Raw genomic sequence first — 21381 nt, 5'->3', positions numbered from 1 at the left:
AAGATTAATTTATTTGCTAATGACTCATTATTGACCATTAAAAACCCATTAGAAGGTATGAGTAATATTAAAAATCATTTAGAAAAATGTGGGGAAATAACAGGATTAACTATTAACTGGCAAAAAACACAAATAATGATATTTATTTATAATAAACATGAACAAGAAATGTTTGTAAATAAATATGGTTCTAAAATATTAAATATTTAGGTTAAAGTGACTCAAAAATTAAAGGAGCAAAATTTTAATAAATTAAAAAGTGATATTAAAGATTAATTGCAGGAGTTTTCTAAATTGAAATTATCATGGTTTGGGAGAATCACCATGATTACTTTTTTATTCAGGATGCTCCCAATACAATAAGAAGAAGGTTTTAAGTATTGGCAGGGATAAATTACAGTGGTACCTTGCAAGATGATTACCCCGCAAAATGGTTTTTTCACTAGACGTTGACTTTTTGCGATCACTATAGAGATTCGCAAAATGTTTTTTCTTATAGGGGATTTTGCTGGACGATGATTTGGTCTGTGCTTTGCAGACCATTTTTTTGCAAGATGATGAATTTTACAGCTTATCAGCGGCTTCGCAAAAGGGCTTCCCTATGGGCGATCTTCGCAAAATGGGTGTTTTCGGGACGAATGCTCCACAAGACAGCAATTGAAACAGCTAATCGGCACTTCGCAAAATGGCTTCCCTATGGGCGATTTTCGCTGGGCGTTGACTATTTCCCCCCATTGGAATGCATTAAATGGGTTTCAATGCATTCCAATGGGGAAACGCTTTTCGCTAGACCATGTTTTCACAAGACGGAACGCATTAACATTGTCTAGCGAGGCACCACTATAATTAAGGTAAAAAAAATCTAAAATAAAAGATATTGGTATAAGGCTCAAAAAATTGCGGTTTAGGTATTCATAATATATAAAAAAATTATATAACGAATCAGTTAAGATTTATTGGAGATATTATATACAATAAAGGAAGGTTAATTTGGTGGGATACGGAATCCTCAAAAATAAATAGGAATATTGAAAAATATTTGTTTAATGTAGTAATAAAAAGAAATACAGTAAATCAGGTGAACAACCCCTTTTTAAGGAACATGTTAAAAATCTGGAACAAGAATAAAAAAAAGTTATGTCCCTTTACTTCACTGCTAAAATTAATGACCAAAATAGAATATTTCCCAGCAAACTTCATGGGTTTAACTGTTATGTTTAAGAACAAAAAAGTTGCCAGATTGAAGGATTAGATGATTAAAATGAGATCAAAGAATCAGATTATAGTTAAACTTCAAACTAATAAATTAGCATGGTATAATTATATCCAGTTAGATAGTTGGACAAATGAATGGTTGAAAACTAATGACAAATGTAGAGAATTTACTAAGTACGAACAATTTCTATCATCACATGAAGACATGCAGAAAGATGCTTTGACGAAGGGAGTAGTAAGTAGAATTTATAACCTAATTTTGGAACAAAAGGAAAAAGAGACACAAACAGAAGGTTTGAAATCAATTTGGGAAAATGATTTAAAGACAGAAATTAAAACAGAGGATTGGATAAAAATTTGGAGGATGGGCAGAGAGCACACTGGCTTCCCTGCCCAGTGGCGAACTGGAGCTGCCCCACTTCGCCTTCCTCCTCCTGTGCTGCCACTGCACGCCCTGTCCACAGAAGACCCTCCGACCCACGTGCCCCTGCCCAGGGCCTTCGGCGGCCATTACTCATGAGTAGACCCACGCTTTGGCAGCCCTTACGCATGAGTAAACCCGTGCCTTCAGCAGGCCTTAGTCATGAGTAGACCCGCTCCAGGGATAGGCAGGGAGTGCACCGGCTTCCCGCACCTGGCAATGATCTGGAGCCGCCCCCGCCTCTCCTTCTTCCTCCTGCACCAAAGGAATAAAAAAGTTCCCTGACTCCCTACTCTAACTGTTGGGGCGAAAGAGCTACAAAGAAGCAGCTTCTTCGCCACCAATGGTTTAAATTTCTCGCCTTTTCCTCCTGCCTTTTTCTGTTCTTATGTCGAAGCTCCGCTCGCAAGTCGAAGCAAAATTTTGCGAGCAGAGCTGTTCATGTCGAAATGTTCATAGGTAGTGGCGTTCGTAAATCGAGGCACCACTTACTTTATTTATTTATTTATTCAAATGAAGTGTTTTAATTATTTTAGTTCTTATGGTGTCACTAATTTGTGATCTCTTTACTTTATAGATTAAATAATGCTCCTGTTCAGGGATATGCAGATGATGTTGGTAATAAAACTACCATAAGGATGACCTATCCAGAAGGTGCCCCTTTATCTCAACATGAATATTATCCAAATGGTTTATTTGTTGCTGTTTTATTTAAAAGTGTTGATTTTGGTTGGATTCAAGCAATGGTGAAAAATGAAACACTGGTAAGTAGTATATATAAAATATTGTCAGATTTTTGGTTTTGCGTTAATTAAATTTCATTATGTCTCTGTTTGCCACGAACAATTTCTGCTTGGAATTCATATAGTTATTTAAATGTTTAACTATCACGGCTTTCTAAATCAGCATGTCATGCCTGTTGTACAAGATTTTGAGTGTTCTGCAAAATAAATATCTATAATATGTTGTGTAGGAGGAATTCTTCAACTTGGGTAAGTAGCATGTGCAGAAGTAGAGTGGTCAGGCTGGAAGCTGTGGGAGAGGAATGGAATGAAAAGACAACAGAAAATAAATCTGAGTAGATCAGATACTCGGCTTTATAAAGAATTGATATTTTTAAATACAAGAGTGGAAATAGTTGGATGGCTTCATCATAGTAGAGATCAACATACATGTATCTCAGCAAACGTCCAGATTCTGAAAACAGTAGTTTCATCCTCCTTAAAGCATCTGCTATAGCCAGTGGTCATGCTTGAGAGGAACTGCAATTCAAAAACAGTTGCCCAGCCACAATTTGTCCAGTGCCAGGATGTTTGTAGTACATTTTAGAATAATTTTTGGAGGAAAATCAGTTAGGATGGTCTCAGGCTTGTGTGTTGTATTTCTTATAATAGGTTCTGAACCTTGTAATCATGCTTCTTCCCCTTTTAGCCACTCTGGATGCGATTGTTTTTTTGGAAGCAGGTGGCTGAGAAGATACCTGTGATGCCGAAACAGTTTCGCATCTTGAACCCAATAATCATTAAAGAGACTGCTTTGGATATTCTGGAGTATCCTGAACCTCGACCAAAGTTCTGGGGATGGGATAAGGTGTGTATATATTTTATGGATAAAGAAAGATGACATAATTTTCTTTCTTCTTACTCTTTGGTCACCATAAAAGACCATTTGCAATTTATTTAAGCATTTCTGATTTTTTTAAATAGCATGTTCCTGGAAATCTAGAAACCTCTTATGTATGAAGTCAGATCATTTATGCTATAGTGTGATGAACAACTTATGCTATATGCAGGATCAGAAGTGAACTGTTCCAGCAATTCAATGAAAATTAAATAGCATTATTTCCATCCTCCCTGGCTAGAATCTTGACATAATAAATCTAACTTGCTAGAAGTTCACACATTTAAAGTGGCCCCTGCATACCATTAAACGTGATGAAGTCCTCCAGAATGTTCTTTTTGTCTTTTGAGGCCATTTAAATCCAAAAAATATCTTCCTTCCATTCTCATTCTTGCTGTTTCCTATTTTAAGGCCAAAATATATACCAAGCATTAAAAGAAAAAAACGTAAATAAGTTTTTGAAGGAAAGCTGCGGCATGAGTCCCAATACAGAGTGTACATTTAATCTCAGTGGGGGTCCCATGCTTGTTACCCACCAAAAGTCCGTCTCACCTGCAGCTGCTATTTGCTTCTAAAGGGGTCATTCACCACAAACAACACTTTGAGGAGCAAAGTGGGGCCATGATTTTCAGCGGGAAATAAGGATCTCAGACACAAGAATAATCTATATTGGATCCCCCACATTTTGTTTTCTTCAGAATAACAGTGGCTGCCATATATATATTTAGTGCAACTTGTTTTAAATCTCTCAACAGCTGACTTCATTTCCCCCTGTCATATTTATAATTATGTCCCCACAAAACATAATGGATTTGTTCTTCTCCATCAAATTCCTTCTATTTTTTGTTGTATGAGCTTTGGCTTCCCCATGTTGAAACGCTTATAGCAGGGTGCCAGTCCAACACTCTTTGACATTTGAAAAAATGTGTGTCTAGTTTTTCCTGTCAGTGCTCTGGCCTCTCTCTCACATAAAGTGGGCATTTGGGCCCTAAGAGAATTGCATTATCAACTGTAAGTAAAAGAGGAGAACTTTAGGGAAGGTAATATGATAACCCTTGAAGTATCCTCCCCCCCTCCATTTAAAAACACATATAGGCAAGGAACATCAGATATGGCTAAAGTCGAGGTTATCTTGTGATTACAAGTCTGTGAGCAACAACTGTTAATTCCTTCCTTTCTTTGATTCCAAAGGAGTACACATATAAGCTGATTTACCACATAGTGCAGTAACATATACTTCAGCATATGTTGTCCTCTTTTTCTAATTTGGAAATGTTGTTCTTGCCCCATGTAGAACGTGCCTACAATTGGAGTGACCGCAGTTGTTCTGGCTACACATTTATGTGATGAAGTGAGTTTAGCTGGGTTTGGATATAACCTTAATCAACCAAACACACCACTGCATTATTATGACAATCTTTGCATGGCTGCAATGAATGGACAAACAATGCACAATGTGACTACAGAAACAAAGTTTCTTCAGAAGCTGATAAAGCAGGGTGTCGTGAGAGACCTCAGTGGGGGAATACATTGCGACTTCTGCAGTAAAACAAGCTTATGATTGGCACTCATATCACCATGACTGTGTTCTGCATGTTTCTTCTCTCTGGAGGAGATCCTATCAGTGTTTTCCATCACACAGAACAACCTAAAGAACTTCTAACCTCCATTTTGAGGACATTTGGTTGGTGACAGTTTGAATTCTGTGGACAAATGAGATTATGTTAATTTAATATGTATTTGATGTTTGGAGAAAGAGCCAGAATTTTGATCTGTGTCTCCTATCCTGATGAAAGGAAAATTTCTCAGAGTGATGGTTTTCTCTCCTGCACAGCACTTCGATATTTCTCTCTCATAAGAATATGGAGAATGGATTATGTAAGTGGCATTTGTGAGAAATGTGATCACTTGCATACCCTTACTATGTACCTCATTTTCTTCATGCATGAACTTGTTGGCGATAGAGCCAAAGGATTACAGATCATTTTCACTAACATGGTTGGAAGGTCCAACACCCACTCTCGAAATAGAGGCTGTGGCCTTCAGTAATAGGTCAGGCACAGTCAGGTATTAAATTCCAGGCCCGTCTTACTACGAGGATGCTGGATAACTCCTGTGAAACAAACTGTTGCTTATGACTGGGGAATTGCACAATTGGATGTACCCGAGAAGTGTGAATGTGATAGTAAGTTGCCTTTTTTTCATTAGGAATACAAAGGTATCTAATTCTTTTTTTTTTAAATGATCAAACTGAAAAATGGTTTAAGTAGCTACTATTGATTCTGTTCTTTTCAAAGTAGTGTTACTACATTGAAACACTTGTAAAAATATATTTCCAAAACAAATGGTGAACATTACATAACAAGTGCAAAGTGGTGGAAGTTATTGTGCTGCTGCTTCTCTCTGCTGAAACAAAGCACCTTTCAGTTTCTCTGTTCTTATATGCAGATGCTTCTGGTGTAGTCTTCTGGAGAGGGGATGCAAGAGTAACACTTCAAATGTTGCAAAGAATCCTGGAAGTGTGAGTTGCTTTTGCTTGCAGCCCAGTCTGGAGGCTTCAGAAAATGGAAATAAACTGAACATAACAGAAAAGTGTTCAAACTTGGTGGACACAGTTGTAACATATTCTCTCTCTCGCACAGTCCAACATCAGTCTAGCTAGGTTAGGTGCCTCCCATTTCAGGGCGCTATATGGGATCTGTTTTGCGAACTTCTGTGTCCATCTGTCTCTCAGCAGTGTTTTATCATTCCCAGGGTTCTGGACGATGCTTCTGTTTTGCAAATGCTCTGTCATCTTCATGAGATTTTTAAGGGATAGAAAATATCATTGTCTTCCATTCTAGTTCTTCAGTGTTTTCCCAGTGAAATCCCCCCCTCCCATTAGAAAAACCTGTTAGAGGAAAAATATAGAATAGCTGCACATTGCTAGGAACTTTCTGCTTGGGAGCTACACTAGAAGCCACTGAGAATGCTCAGTATTCAGATTGTTTTAGGATTTCTTAATCTTTCTATTCATTGAGTTATTTATAGTCACTACGTAGCTGTCTTCCCAAGTAGCATAAAATAAATTAACAGTTCACAATACTAAAACAGAACAGTACACAAGGATTTTTTTTCTACTTACTTGTTCATAGTAGGAGGCTCTGCTTTGCGAGGGAGGGGGAGGAGAGAAGGAAAGACAAGAAGGAAACACCCTCAAACACCCCCCTATACTTTCCCTTGGGGGTCCTGTTCCAGCTTGGGAGAAGACCACAAGCCTTCCCACTGGTGGACATCCACACCAATGCCTTTCTTGTAGGTCCTAAGTGTGATATCAGATTTTGACCATTTAAGCTAGAGTGGTGAAAACATTTTGAAATAATATAGTAGTGACAGTATAAAAACCTTTTCCTCACTTCCCACAGACATTTGCTTGGATCAGGAGTCTCAAACTCAATTTACCTGGGGGCCGCTGGAGGCAGAGTCTGGATGAGTTTGGGCCACATCAGATTTTCCGCCAAGCTGAGCAAGAGCCCAAGGAAGCCGCCCAGGAATTTCCTTAGCCTGGCTGGGGCTGCAAGGAGGAGGAAGAGGGGTGCTGGCCATGACCCCCTCTGGCTCCTTCACTATCACCACCAGTAGCAGCAGGATAAAGAAGCGGAGAAGGGAGGGAGTGCTGGCAACCGCCCGGGGGGGCATAACATAAAATTTTTAATAATCCCTCACAGAAATGGCCTTGCCAAAGGAGAAAAGCCCCCACCGGTATCCATGAAATTAAACAGAATGGGGCAGGGGCCTCACAGGTGCATGTGTGTGCGCGCGCGCACCCACCCACCCACCCACACACACACACACACAGAGAGACAGAGGTCTGGCAACTTTCCTCTGAGGGCCCCCTCAAAAAAGGCACACTCAGCAGCAGCAGCTACCCCCACCACGACAGGGGAATAAACTTTGCGAGGTCAGCCCAGGCAGCCTCCAGAGCCGAGGCAGCTAAAGCAGGACGAAGAGGAGGAGGAGGAAGCACTGCCAGGTGCTGAGGTGGCCGGTGGCCGGGCTGGTCCTGGGGGTGCGGAGAGAGGAGAGAGTCAGCCACTTCTCTGGAAGAGGTGGTGGCAGCGGCAGCAGCTGTTGGCGGCTTTGAGGTGCTCTTCAAGGATGGGCCGGGAGCGAGCTCCACTGTCAGGCATTGCTTGGTGGCAGCTTGAGCGCTCGGGGAAAAGGGCCGGCAGTGCACCTCGCTCACCGGCTCTCCCCTGAGACAGCGCCTCTTGCACCCTCCATCCGGAACTGCAGCCTCTCGGGGGAGAGATGGTGAACGAGGTGAGGCTTTTTTTTTACTCTTGACAGCAGAGGACACGTGGGCGCTTCGGGGGGGGCAGGCAAGGTGGGGGCCACAAACTATCATCCAGCGGGCCGCAAATGGCCCCTGGGCCACATGTTTGAGACCCCTTGCTTGGATGACTGCAGCTAACTGCATATTGGTAATCATCTTTGAAATGTTAAAGCCTTTTTTTGTCCTTTTTTCTTTGGCTATTGTTATGTTTAATATGAAATGCATTTAGAATCTTGAGAAAAATAGATATTGTTAATATCAGAAACCAGGGTTGTAAATTAGCAAATAAAATGTAATTAACAGATCTGGGGGAATTCTCTGACTTGACAGGTAACAGATACTCGTATCCCTCTTTGCTGCTTTATTATGTGAAGAATGATGAACTATAACCAATGCTGAATTATAAAGCAAACATTATGTGTAGATGTATAGTTTTTATAATCTGAGATTTCTATATGAAAGATGGTGTTCAACATAGAAAAAGTAAGTAGACAGTCAGTACTAAAGCATCATTGGTTGTTATAAAATGGAGTTTCAGCATGGTATCTCTTTTAAATATTGGTTTTGTATGTTACCCTATTAGCATATTGCCTGCAATGTTATTACTTTTCGTTACATTGCTGAAGTAACTTAAGAAACTCCAGACTATGTAGGAGGAGCCCAGATTTTCAAAAGTGGTTGCTGATGTGAGTAAGAAGTGTGGTATGGATTTTACATGTTATTGTGGTGTTGTGACAAAGCACACTACTGTGGCAGCTCTCATGCTGCTGTGGGAACATGAGATCTGAGTCTCAAAAACATAGATGTTTTTTGGAACTAACAAGACACCATTGTGGGGATTTCGCTTTTGCCTTACATTTTTATTTGAATTATTTCAGTACTACCTATTGTTGCTTCAAATGTTAGGTAGTACTGATATTTGTTTGAAAGCAGTACATATCTAGACCTGTTTAAAGTGTAAATCATGATATTTTAAGAGAGGGCATGATTTATGGCTACATGTATGAAGTTATACATAGTTTGAAAGCAGTTATCTTTTTCTAGACAGCTGGGTTGCAGCAGGTTCCAAATTCCCATGAACAGAAGTATACAGAAGGGTGGCTTTTCTTCTGTTCTTTTCAGGTGCGTGAGAGAAAGAGTTGCTTCCATAGAGCTAATATAATACAGTACATCTCTAATCAGAATGAGGAGAAGCACATTTTGGAGCCAACTAGATACAAATTAAAGTATTTCATTATTTACATTTTCTGTAAGTTACAGCAAGTAACAGTTGTAGCCCTCTGAAGGAAAAAGAAACTCAAATCTTAAGCCACAGTGAGGGGCATTGTTAGATCAGTAGCAGTTTCTTAAATATTTTCCCCTCCTTTTTTCCCTGGCAGCTGCTGCAGTGACACTCAACTTCGTCTAGCCCACATCCCACATTCTGTGACTTTTCAAGATTACAAATTACACCCTCTGATGTACACCTTTTTGTGGCAGAAAGAATATTCAGAGAAGGAAGCTTTCTGATTTATTATTATTTTATTGATTAAAAGGAAAATTACAAACAGAAATAAAACTCAAATACAAACTCAGTAGTGACTACATACAATACACAATAAACATTTTCCCCCCTGCCACCTTCACCCTTGGGACTAGGTAACCAATAATATCAATTTCCACCTCATTCCTCTCCAAAAATGCATTTACACTTCTGCTGGAAAAAGGCGGGAACTTTGTCTGATTACGGGCTTCTTGCTATGGGCTATGCAGCCCTCAAACTACTTTCAGTCCTTGTAGCTGAGCCAGTACGAAAGTTTAGCTAATCCTGTTCTTTGAGATTTAAATTTGATTTGACTGTAAAACATTGTAACAGTGTTCTGGATAGCCCTAATGAAGTATTTGTATTAAATAGCTTTGGCTGGTATTTCTGCAGTTCCCTGTCGCCTTCACCACCAGCTGTTGTGACTGGGGTTTCTGGAAATTGCAGTCCAAGAAAACTTGGGTTGCCCAAGGTTGGGAATCACTAAGTTACGTTATTGATCATGCAGTGGGTAGCTTCCGAAAGCAGGGGGAGGCTGCTTACAGAGTTTCCCTTCTGTTCCAAGTTTAGACAACAGGATATAATGGTTGCCATTGAGTTTAATTTTTTTAAAAAAATTCTTGTCTTGCTTGGGGTTTCCTCCCGTTGTTTACCTGTCCTGTTAGAATGATCAGGCAATTTTAGTGCTGCTTAGAATTAATTAGGTTTTCAGTATTCTTGTCAGTTCTCATCCATGTGGGACATCTGGAATGTGGTATGCCAGCTGTAAATAGTTTTATACTTAAGAAGTGATACTAGCTAAGTGCTTACTTTTGTAACATTGGGAATCTAAATTTTCTCCCATATGCTGAACAGTGGGTGAATGATGGCCTGGGCAGCCAGTGGCAGCGTGACAGCCAACAAGAGAAGAAGGTTTGGATGCCTAGATAGAAAGTATGGGGGAAGGGGAGTTGCCAAACATTATTTAAATGTTAATTTAACAATTGAGTCTCTTATCTAAAGAGTATACTTGTCAATGCCCCCCCTCCACTTTTCTTTATTCTTTTGCTTCACTTTCTTTTTCTTTTTGGAGGAAGATGGAGGATGGGACAGCAGAATGGGGCTAGATGTAAAATATGTAAACGTAATGTTGAGGGGAAGTGGAAACAGAACATGGTGCATTTGGGGAAGGAAGAGAAGGGATACACTGGATTGGATTCAGACACTATGACATTTAGGTGCTCTTGAAGTTCTTGTGGAAAGATAGTCATGGCTATCTTACGTCCAGCTGATTTCTTTTGGATGAGGTACAACTCGGCCTGCTGTTCTTAAACTGTAATTTATGTGTGTCTATTGGGGAGCTTATTAAGCTTTTAAGCTCAAAATAAATGTTATTTTCAGAAATAAACTGGATCTTTGTGTTTTCCTATTTATAAAGATGTGTTGAACCCCATCCCATAAACCTAGAAACAAGATAGTGAACTTGTTTTAAATCATAGGGCTTTACCTTTTTTCCTAAAATATGTTTTCAGACTCATGTCTCCATGAAAAAAACATTGATATACTTCTAAGTCAGATAGTTAGTCCATCTAACTGTCAGTAGCTCTCCAAATACCTTTAAGTATTTTTCCTTGGAGATTTTGGAGTGAAGCCTCATGTTCTCTGCATGCAAAGCATGTGCTTAACCACGAAGCTGTGCCTGTGGTCACAGGTGATCACAGGCATACTATTCCTCAGAAAAGAATGCTGTTCAGGTGGAGCAATTACTTGCTGGGCATTAAGAGATGATATATGCCTCTGCAGCTGCCAAGGAGTTGAACCATCATGAATCAGATGAGTGCAATGCTTTCGACAGGTCAGTTAGTCTAGTGTTGGTGCCGTATGGCCTGAACGATGGTGCCTCAACTTACAAACATTCCTACTTATGACCATTTTGAGTTATGACCACCTCTGGCTGCAAAAGTTTGCTTCTACAGTGATGCCCCACATGACGACTATAATTCGTTCCAGGAAAATCGCTGTTAAGCGAAATTGTCATGCAAAAAAGAATTCCCCATTGGAATGCATTGAAACCCATTTAATGCGTTCCAATGGGGAAATTACCTCATTGTCCAGCGAAGATCACCCATAGGGGAAGCCATTTTCCAAGCACCAACCAGCTGTTAAAATGGCTGCCCTGTGAAGCATGGGTCCGGAAAACACAGGGCAGCCTTTTTGCGGAGCCAAAAAAATCATTGTTTTGTGAACAAACTGTTCGCGAAGCAAGGACCTAATCGACGTCCAGCAGAAAAAACCCATAGAAAACATCATTTTGCGAATCGCTATAGCGACTGCAAAAAAAGTCATCATCATGTGATTTTGTCGTTCTGTGGGGTCATTGTCATGTGGGGCACCACTATACTTGTGACCAGAGCTTCCACTTATGAACAGAAAAAGGCAGGGGGAAAAGGCAGGAAATTCAAATTTCTAACTATAGGTGGCGACGAGGCTGCTTCTTTGTAGCTCTTTTGACCCAGCAGTTAGAGAGTGTACATAGGAGGAGGCTTGGGACTGCCTCCTGCTTCTGAGAGTGTGTGTTTTTTTGCACACTGTTCTGGGTGTTTTTGCAGCATGGTTTTGAGCTGGGGAGGGTTATGTTTCTGTGCTGTGATGGGACTTGGGTTTATTTGTTTGTTGGGTTCCCCCCCACTTCCAATGGGTCTTGGGGGGTTTGGTTGTTTTTTGGAGTGTTTTTTCCCATTTCTGATGGGTCTTGAGGGTTTTGTTTTTTGCTTTCCCCCATTTCCAATGGGTCTTGGGGGGTTTGGTTGCTTTTGGGGGGTTCCCCCATTTCCGATGGGTCCTGCATGCTTCTCTCGCTTTTTCCTTTGTTTTCTTTGCATTTCCGACCTGCTCCCTTTGTTCTCTGTGCATTTCCGATCAGCTCCGTTTGTTTTCTGTGCATTTCCAATGGGTCTTCGATGCTTGATTGCTTTTCTTTTCTTTTCCCCCTTCGGCCGGAAGGGATTAATTGTGTTTCCAGTGAGTCTTGCAGTGATTTTTTGTGGGTGTGGGTGTGGGTTTTTTCTTTGGCCGGAACAGATTAATTGCATTTCAGTGCATTCCTATGGGAAATGGTGTTTCGATTTACGACCATTTCAAGTTACGCCCATCTTCTGGAACGGATTATGGTCGTAAGTTGAGGCACCACTGTATAGCTATCCAGGTTTTGCAAGTAAGTGAAACTTGGGGATAGTCTGGGGGAACATGCAGGAAACAAATATTTAATTTTTTCTATTTTTTATGCATCCTAAGGTGAGTGTATGCAGACAGGCAGGCATGTGCACTTCAAACTACAGTGGTGCCTCACATAGCGATTGCTCCGTTTAGCGATGAAATGGCTTTGCGATGGCTCTTGCGATGGCCCCATGGGGAAAATTCGCTTTGTGATGATCGCGGGGGAGCGCTCCCCCATGATCATCGCAAAGGCCCCACCGGTCAGCTGTTCCAAAAAACGGGCTTTGGGCTGCTCACAGCGAAGCGCTTCTCCGGGAGCAGCCCAAAGGCCCACTCGTCAGCTGTTCCAAAAGGCGAGCCTTTGGGCTGCTCCCGGAGAAGCGCTTCGCCGTGAGCAGCCCAAAGGCTCGCCTTGGAACAGCTGACAGGCGGGTCTTTGGGCTGCTGGTAGCGAAGCGCTTCTCCGGGAGCAGCCCAAAGGCCCACCCGTCAGCTGTGGCTTTGGGCTGCTCGCGGCGAAGCGCTTCTCCGGGAGCAGCCCAAAGCCCCCGCCGATCAGGAAGGGGGAGCGGGGGCGCTCTGGATTGGCGCCTTGGGAGGAGGGAGGGAAGGAAGGAGGGAAGGAGGGGCAAAGGGCCTGGCCCTGATCCCTGCCTGCACACTTGGGGCGGGCGCCGAGCCAGAGCGCTGCAAAGGAGGAGGCGCCCGTTCAGGACCGGGATCAGGGCGGCAGTGGCTGGACGGGGGGCCCCGGCATGCCAGAGACCCCCTCCTCGCCCCATCTGCACCCCGGGAGAGCTCGCCAAGGAGACCGGGCGTCCGGGGCTGGCTGGCTGGCGGTGGGTGGCATGCCCCTTCCCGCCCCGGGCGACTGCCTGCCTCCGAGCCCTCCCGCCGCTCGCCGTCCAAGGCGGACAAACCCCCGCGTCCACATAGACCCGCAGGGAGCCGCGGGCAGAAGGGGGGCAGAGCCAGAGGCTGGAGCTGAGCGCCTTGGGCAGCCGATGCCCTGTCTGCGGGGCCAGCCCTGGAAAGGCTCGCTCATCCGGGGCTGGCTGGCTGGCTCGCTAGCTGTGATGGAATTTCATTTTTCCATGATCGGTTCCCTGCTTGGGGAACTGATCTTAGCAAAGCAATGCTTTTTTAAACAGCTGATCAGCGGTTTCAAAATGGCCGCCCACTGTTTTCTGGAATGGATACCTCGCTTAAGAGGCACCAGAAATGGTCGCCCCATGGAGGATCTTCGCTTAAAGGTGAGTTTTTAGCCCATAGGAACGCATTAAGGAACATTCGTCTTGCGAGGCACTAAAACCTTAGCCAGTCTAGTGGATTTTTCATACCACAAGGTGTTCGTCTTGCGAGGCACCACTGTACTGTCATGAACTTTAACATTTAGCATGCTGGCTGAGACCTGTAGAGTCTGAAGTGTAATTTGTGAGGTTTTTGCATTTTCTCTGAGCTTGAGGTGAGTTTGCTTGTATGTTCACTCTGGGAAGACTGGCAACTATTTTCCATCTTTCTCACTAGAATGATGGACTTAAAATTGTTTGGAAATGGCCTTTTAACCCTTCCCAGATTGATGGGCAGCAACAATTGCTTCTCTGTGATAATTGCTGATGTGTTTCCTCTTTGAGATTGTGTTAACATATACCTGAATGCTTCAGACCAGCAAACTGCTAAAACTTACTTTTGTAGATCTTTAATAAATCACACGTTGATTTATTACATCCTAATATGTAAAACCATAGAATTCAAAGAGAATGTACTTTCTTCATCACATGACTGTGTGGTTAGAGTACAAAATGTAGTTCATTCTCTTGGCGGATTAATCTTGGCTAGATTTAGGGTTTGACCAAACTGAGCTCATGGAGAAACCACAGAAAATTGGAATGATGTTGAAACAAAGCAGCTACTGGTGTACAAATACATGCCTCTAGATTTAAACTCTTATTTCATATTCACAGCATTCAACCAAGGATGCTTTCATTTGACAAAAATTGTTAAGGAAATAATGGTATTAACTCCCGTATGTGTAATCTGTACAATTTAAAAGTACAATTCATGCAAGACTCCTTTTTAAAATTGTTTCAGATTAAAGAGGAGATGCCTACCTGAGAGTTCATATGTTAGTTTATAAGTACAGATGCTTGTTCAAAACCTCTCTGTTTAAGCAGAAATACTTTGTACTACACATTGTAGAGCAGGCCTCTGCTGTCTGATATTCAGATGCTCAGTGTCAATGGGAATAGTTAAGCACCCTTATTCAAGTTCTTTATATTGGACTTGGTCTGGACAGCTTTACAAACAAAGGGCACCTTCAGACAGAGGACCTCTGCTGTCTTTCAAAACGGAGATCCAAACTCAGGAAAGATGGCTGCAAGCCTGCTTTGTCAAATGTGGATACAGAGCTGATTCGCAGAGATATTTTTTTCTTTTTCTGGCTTTTGCTGTTCCTGAATGCAATTTGCTGCTAAAGGTATCGGAACATATTCAGAATTATTCTGAGAGAAAACACATTGATTTGCAGTTGTGAAAGGATATCTTGGTAGTCTAGCAACTGAAGGGAAAGAACCATCAGACATTCCTCACTAATTTCTTTCCATCTAACTGCCATCAATAATCTGAAGTTTTCTATGCTTCTGTGAGCTCACTTCATATTCATAAGGTTAAACACCTTGGACTAAAGATACGGTCAGCAAACTACACTCAAGCCTCTGCAAGTACCTAATTAGAATTAAGGACAGGCCAACACCAATTCTTTCCTCTTCTATGTTTTCTTCCATCTGTACTGCCCAGGTAGCTGGGTTTGGGCTGGCTATGTCACCTGAAAGCATTTATACTATTAACTCAATTGGAATCCCAGCTTTTTTTAAAAGCAAGTTTTTCTCCCTTGTCAAATCAGATATATGAGAGAAAATGCACATTCATTGCTTGCCCAGTTGTTTTGCTTGTGTCTTTCAGTCATTTGGTTGTATGACAGAAGCTGCAGTTGTGAGTTCTACAAGAGAGCAGTGCTAGTCACAGATAAATGACAAGTGTAGAGTGACACACACATCTGGAAATTGATTTCCTGCTTCTTTTGAATTGGGGGATGGTTGTTCTGTGGTGAAGAACAGATGCTACCAGTAGAGAAAAACATAGAAATCCAGAATGTTCATGTAGCAACAATACAGCCAGCCCCCAACAAAAGTTAATAACAATGATATACTTTTCCTAAATCAAGCCTTACTTCACAGACTCCCAACTGTTTTCCTCCCACATATGTAAAATTTAAAAAACAAACAGAAAAACCACTCTCCTGATAAAAATAATACCCTTGGCCCATTATACTCTAGGGATGCTAGTGGAATGTAGCTGAAAGATGGTATATATAAGAAAGGGTTGTCTTAGTACAAAAAAACCTCACCGTTGTTATTCCCATATTCCTTTTGGTATGGCTGAGAGAGAATAGTGTGTGATGGCCCTGCAGTGTAGTCCAGTGTTACCCAGCCTTCTGGTCTGTTGGGTTGGAGGATTGCCAGTGGGGTACGAGGCAGTAGAAATGTGTGGGTAGAGTGATTAGTTGCTTTTCAACTCATGTGGAAATCCTCTGAATCATTTCAACTACATATATAAATATAAAGGACTGTCTGGTAGGTGGGTGAGTGCATTATTAAAGTGTTACCATTTCCCAGTGCTAGTCCCTTTGTCAAGGTCAAATGTATAGTACTTGAACAATGACCTTTAAGCACTATAAAACTTTATAAAAACTTTGTAACACTGTTTGTAGTCTGAGTCTGTGGTGGTCCATCACAGCTGAGATTTATCTCTGAAAGGGTTCATTCCAGTGTGAAATCAGATGACCTTTTCAATCGTATCAATGTTTATCTAGATCAAGATTATTGAAATATTTCCATGCAACATCAACTTGCCCAAATCTACAAACTTTATTCCTCTACATTGATTCTGTATTCCATATGTACAAAATGAAACCCAAAAATATTAATAGCATGTAACTTTTGAAGTCACAGGCATGTTAATTTTTCAAAAATCATTCTCACAGTTCTGAGAAAGGGCTGTAGGTACAAATGCTAAAATACATGAAACCTAACCTTAAGTTGCCATCAAATACATAAGTCAAATTTCTATCCAAAATGCATGTACATAAAAGTATAATAGAAATATATTTTAAATCTCAAAAAGAATAATGTGAATGTTTTGATTACATTCTTACAATGCTTATAACCTATTCTATTGTATTCTATTCCAATTACATTCTAACAGGTGCTGAAAGCCTAAAAAGACAGATCTTTAAGAAGTAAAAATCTGTAAACCTAGAAATGCATTATTTGGGGCTTTAGCATATTCAGACACATGAAAAGCATTAGGTTTTCTCACCCAAGTCATTTCCCTTTGCCAGTTTGTATCTATGGAAGGCAATCCATAATTTTATCTGTTCTGCCTCTGTGCTGTTACATGTTGCCTGATGCCCCTTGGTGTCTGGTGTCCAGTGCTTGCTATATGTGTTGTTGGTATTTGGTGAGTGTATTACTGCCTGTTGCTTCCATATATTTATATTTCCCTTATTTGTTTATATTTTCTCTTCAACTATCAACAATTCAGGTCTGCTGATAGAACAAACTGCTAACCTATTAAATCCATCTCTTAAAAATTGTATGGAAATTTACATTACTTTTGCCAACCCAGCAACTACTTACTGTCTTCTTCTTAGGCATCTTTCAGTCTTGAAAGACTATGGTAACATGCTCTGTATGAGTGTCCTCTCCAGAGCATGAAGCCTAGGTAGAATAATATGGAGGATAGGCTGTTACCCAAGCAGCAAATCCCCCCTCTCCACGCTGCTGAAATAGTCCAATGGAAAGGCAAGGGCCAATACAATTGGTTCCAGCAACGTCGCAGGAGTTGCCTGAACAACACAAACTGCCTTCGGGACTCCGGCTCCAGATTTTGCCTCGAGGTTTACTCCTGAAGCCTTTTCCATCAGTGGATATAGCCACAATGCAGTGGAGGTTTGAAATCGGAGTTTTCCTTCTCCTAGATGGGCTACCTTCCAAAGCTGATGTGCCCCACCTACCAAACTTCTTAGCAAATTGCAAAGATGGGAAACTGCCATGGCAGCAAGACATTGTTTATATTTTGACTAGTTACCTTGAACGCCTGTAAAATTAACACATTGCCTGGAGCATAAACTGCTGATGAATTAATTTGGTGAGGTACCAATTTAGTATAACTGTGTTTTAGTACTCTCATATTCATATTCTGTATGCTTGCATGCGGCCTTAAACATATCACATTTCTGCCCCAGATAAGTATAGTGTAACAATACTACTAATACTCCTAACTGAATGTTTCTTTCATCCATGGACCTCCACTTAATATTTCTGCCCTTCAAATACAGTAATAATAATTGTGTGCCATCAAGTGAATTCCAACTAAGCAGCTTCATTCTCATGCCCCTTAGTGTCAAATTAGTTCTTAGTGCTTCGGCTGCAACACTGAGCTTCTTGTCACTCGGCATCACATGGGCCATTTGCTTGCTTGATTTCCTCCCTTTGGCCTGATGAACAACTTCAAGGGCTACATGCCATCCAGCAGTGGAGGCTCTGTATCTTTGGAGGTTTCCAGAACTTCAAAAGTAGAAAGCACTCGGAATTGGTTTACCATTTCCTTCTTCTGGGGCTGCTCTAGAAAGGAGCTACTTGCCCAAGGCTACACAGGCTGGCTGTCCTCCTGAGAGGAATTGAATTCCTAACTTCTGGCTCCACAACTAGATGCTTCAGTTCACTGAACTATGGAATAGCTAGATGGAAAAGGGGTCAGGACTTCTGCATCCTTAGTATAAATGTACTCATAATATTTCCTTATTATGTTCTGCATTCTCTTTCTCCAGTCACCCTCCTCCTTCTAATCCTGCTGCTCTGGTTTAACTCCTAAGCCTAGTTCTCAAAGTTCAATGCAGATATCTGCATTTACTCACAGTCATCTTTTCTGACCTTTGTCTCTCTCCTCTCCCTCCTTTGACTTTTTAGTGTCAGAATTTAGATGCTACCTGGAGTAGAGAACAAGGATTTGTTCCAGCTTATGAAACTGTAGAAAGTTAATTGCATACTAATAGCACCATTTAAGGAGTCAATTAAGTTGGAGCAATGTATGACTATCCCAAAGATAAGAATACTGTAACAGATGGTTGATGTCAAATAAGGTTGAAGCAATTCACATCCAAAAGTTATACAGTAAATTTTTAGAGAATGCTGGGAGTTGGCATAAAACAAAACAAAACCAAAAAAATCCTGAAGTGCATAACCATAGCAATAAGTTTCAATAAGTTTTATACTTATGGTAGGCTAGGTAAAGGTAAATGTTCCCCTTGACATTTAGTCCAGTCGTGTCCGACTCTGGGGGGGTGATGCTCATCCCTGTTTCCAAGCCATAGAGCCAGCATTTGTCCGAAGACAGTTTCCGTGGTCACGTGGCCAGCGCGAGTAGACACGGAATGCTGTTACCTTCCCACTGAGGTGGTACCTGTTACATACAGCACTGATGTTACCTGTCTGTCATGGGTTTGGAGGGAAAGTTCCATCCTATGGGGAGTGGAAGGCGGGACATCAGGAGGAGGGGCTGTACTGTATAAATATGTGATGCGTGTGTGGTGAGAAAGAGATGCTGAGACAGACACTGAGAGACACTGGGTTGTGACGAAGCAGCAGCTGGGAAGAAGAAGCTGTTGTGGGAGTCTGTGTGTCAGACAGGGTACTTCTGTGTGTCAGAGTACCAACCTGATAGGTTCAGGGGTCTGTTGGTTAGCCAGAACTGATAGGTTCAGGGTCTGTGCTTCAAGTTAAGGGTTCTGGGTGAACCAAACTGTATGCTTGTATGAGTGAGAATAAGCCACGTTACTTTATCCTATTCACCTGATTGTTTATTTTTCCCTGTGTGTAATTAAATAAACCTTATTCTTTTTATGGTTTAAAAATCCATCCCTGGTCTGTGTGACTTCTTACAGGGAATGGTTGGTGGCAGCTTAGTGAAACTGTGTGGCAGATCCCAGTAGGTCTGGGTTTGTCACATTGATTGGTGTCCAGCGTGTGGGATACGACTGGTCCAGTTGTCCAGTGGTCCAGCAAAGCCTTGGCAAGTGTGCCCAGAGCAAGGGGGGTCTAGTCAGGGACAGTCTGAGGCGCGTAGGTAATCTTCTAGGTGTACCTCACGGGGAGGTGCGCTAGTAGAAGAACGTGCCAACTGGGGAGACTTAGATTAAGGTGCTCTGAGGCAGCCTAGTTTTGGCGGGAAAACGCTGAGGCAAAACTGCGTAGCAACAGCGAGCTAGCTTGCCAGCTGAGAGGCCCAGCAGAGGGGGGTAGGCTCTGACTCGATACTGTTGCAAGTTAGTGCTGAAGAACAGCAGCAATCTCTAGGGAGAGCTGGTTCTGAGGCAAACAGGAAAAAAGTGGTCGTTTTATTTTGAGGCTTGACTTTTTAAAGCAGCCTGTTCTGAGGGGGGATTATGCCCTTGACTCGAAGCCAGATAGCAGACATGAGTGAAGTGAAAGACCCCCAGATTGACCAAGGTTCTGAGGATGAATTTGGCTCAGTGCAAGGTGACAGCACAGGAGAGCAGAACCCAGAACTTAGAAAAATACTCATAGCCCAACAGCATGAACTGAGGGTGAGGGAAATGGAGAACTCAAAGGGGGAGGACTCTATTGAGTTTAGCAAATGGGATCAACAACTAGATCCAACCTTGCAGCAGTGCTTTAAGATGGTTAGCAATTGTCCAGTAACCCCTGAGAACCGTGAGAGATATTATTGTGAAGAAGGCCTTTTATGTAGGGAGATCTTAATAAACTCCACGAAGGAAAAATTGCTTGTAGTTCCTTCTAAATATAGAAAGAAAGTAATGGAAAAATGTCACACAGACACCCTATCGGGACATTTAGGGATGGCAAAGACTAAGCAGAAAATATCCCAGAAGTACTACTGGCCAAAAATGGGAAAAGAAATAAAAGAATTTTGTCAAAGCTGCACCACTTGCCAAATGAAAATAAATAGTGAGGAAAAATCCAAGAGGGATGATGACTGGGATAGGTATATGGAAGAGATGAAAAATATTGACAATATATTTAAGCAAATGGAAAATAGACATATTGAACAACTGAAAGAGAAACAGAGGTCTGGGTTTACTCTATTAAGGCAAGTTTTTAAGGATGCATACGGCATAGATGAGTTTTCTGAGGGAAAAGATTTACAATCCAAAGTGGCAGTGGATATGGTTTATGAGTGTGAAAGAAAGATAAAGCCACAAACTATTCACCAGATAAGAAAGCCCTTAGGTGAGGGGAAATCTGTAGGTAAACCCAAAGAAACCTACAGCAAGTACTCTCAGGGACCAGGGAAAAGCCAGCAAGGGGGAGGGGCCCATGGTGAAGGGAAGCCCTCAGACATGAAACCAAGACCTCAGATTTTGGAGGGAAAACCAAAACAAGATGAGAGAGAATCAAAATACACCAGAAAATGCTATTTCTGTCAGGGAAAGGGTCATCTAATCTCAGAGTGTCAGAAATTAAAGCAGCTAAAAGGAATGGTGCCTCAGGAGTCTAGTGGAACCAAGCCAAAAGCTGTGTTCTGTGTCCAGAAAGAGCAAGGCTCAGTGTCACAGAGGGAGCCTGTTGCCATGGCTACTCAGTCTGGGACAGCTGCCTCTGCTGATCAGGCTGAGGAAAATGGTCCTCTTATAGAGGTAAAACGCTGCTTGCTGGTAAAAACAGATTCTCAGTTGTTTGAGACAGCAGGGGTGGACGTAGGAATACTTGACCGTCAGTATAGGGGGCTGCGGGACACTTGTTCCCAGGTAACCCTGTGCCATCCAGATATCATCCCTAGGGAGTTTATAATCCCAAATGAGAGCATGAAGGTGGCAGGGATTGAGGGGCAGGTAATCTCTCTGCCAGTAGCAGAGGTACCTGTCAACTTTCAAGGCTGGAGGGGAGTTTGGCGGCTAGCGATTTCATCGACTCTGCCAGCAGCCGTGCTCGTGGGAAATGACCTGGCTGAACATGTGAAACGGGTGCTAGTGATTACACGCTCACAAGCCAC

At 42.0% G+C, this 21381-nt stretch overlaps 1 protein-coding gene across 6 annotated transcripts in view; it reads left to right on the top strand.

Annotated features, from left to right (window-relative positions):
- ST3GAL5 (ST3 beta-galactoside alpha-2,3-sialyltransferase 5) overlaps positions 1–10480 on the top strand; it is a 33701-nt gene extending 23221 nt beyond the window's left edge. For all 6 annotated transcript variants that reach the window (XM_020797069.3, XM_020797071.3, XM_072994799.2 and 3 more), the window contains exons 5-7: positions 2214–2400; positions 3068–3226; positions 4551–10480. In XM_020797069.3, coding sequence (XP_020652728.3) covers positions 2214–2400; positions 3068–3226; positions 4551–4817 — 613 coding nt within the window. In that variant the 3' untranslated portion in view covers positions 4818–10480. The remainder of the gene's footprint in view (positions 1–2213; positions 2401–3067; positions 3227–4550) is intronic.
- Positions 10481–21381: the final 10901 nt, after the last annotated feature.

The sequence above is a fragment of the Pogona vitticeps genome, chromosome 3 (genome assembly GCF_051106095.1).
Source record: "Pogona vitticeps strain Pit_001003342236 chromosome 3, PviZW2.1, whole genome shotgun sequence".
NCBI classification, from domain to species: Eukaryota; Metazoa; Chordata; class Lepidosauria; order Squamata; family Agamidae; genus Pogona; species Pogona vitticeps.
The sequence above is the reverse complement of the archived record's forward strand: the minus strand, read 5'-3'. Positions and strand labels throughout refer to the sequence as shown.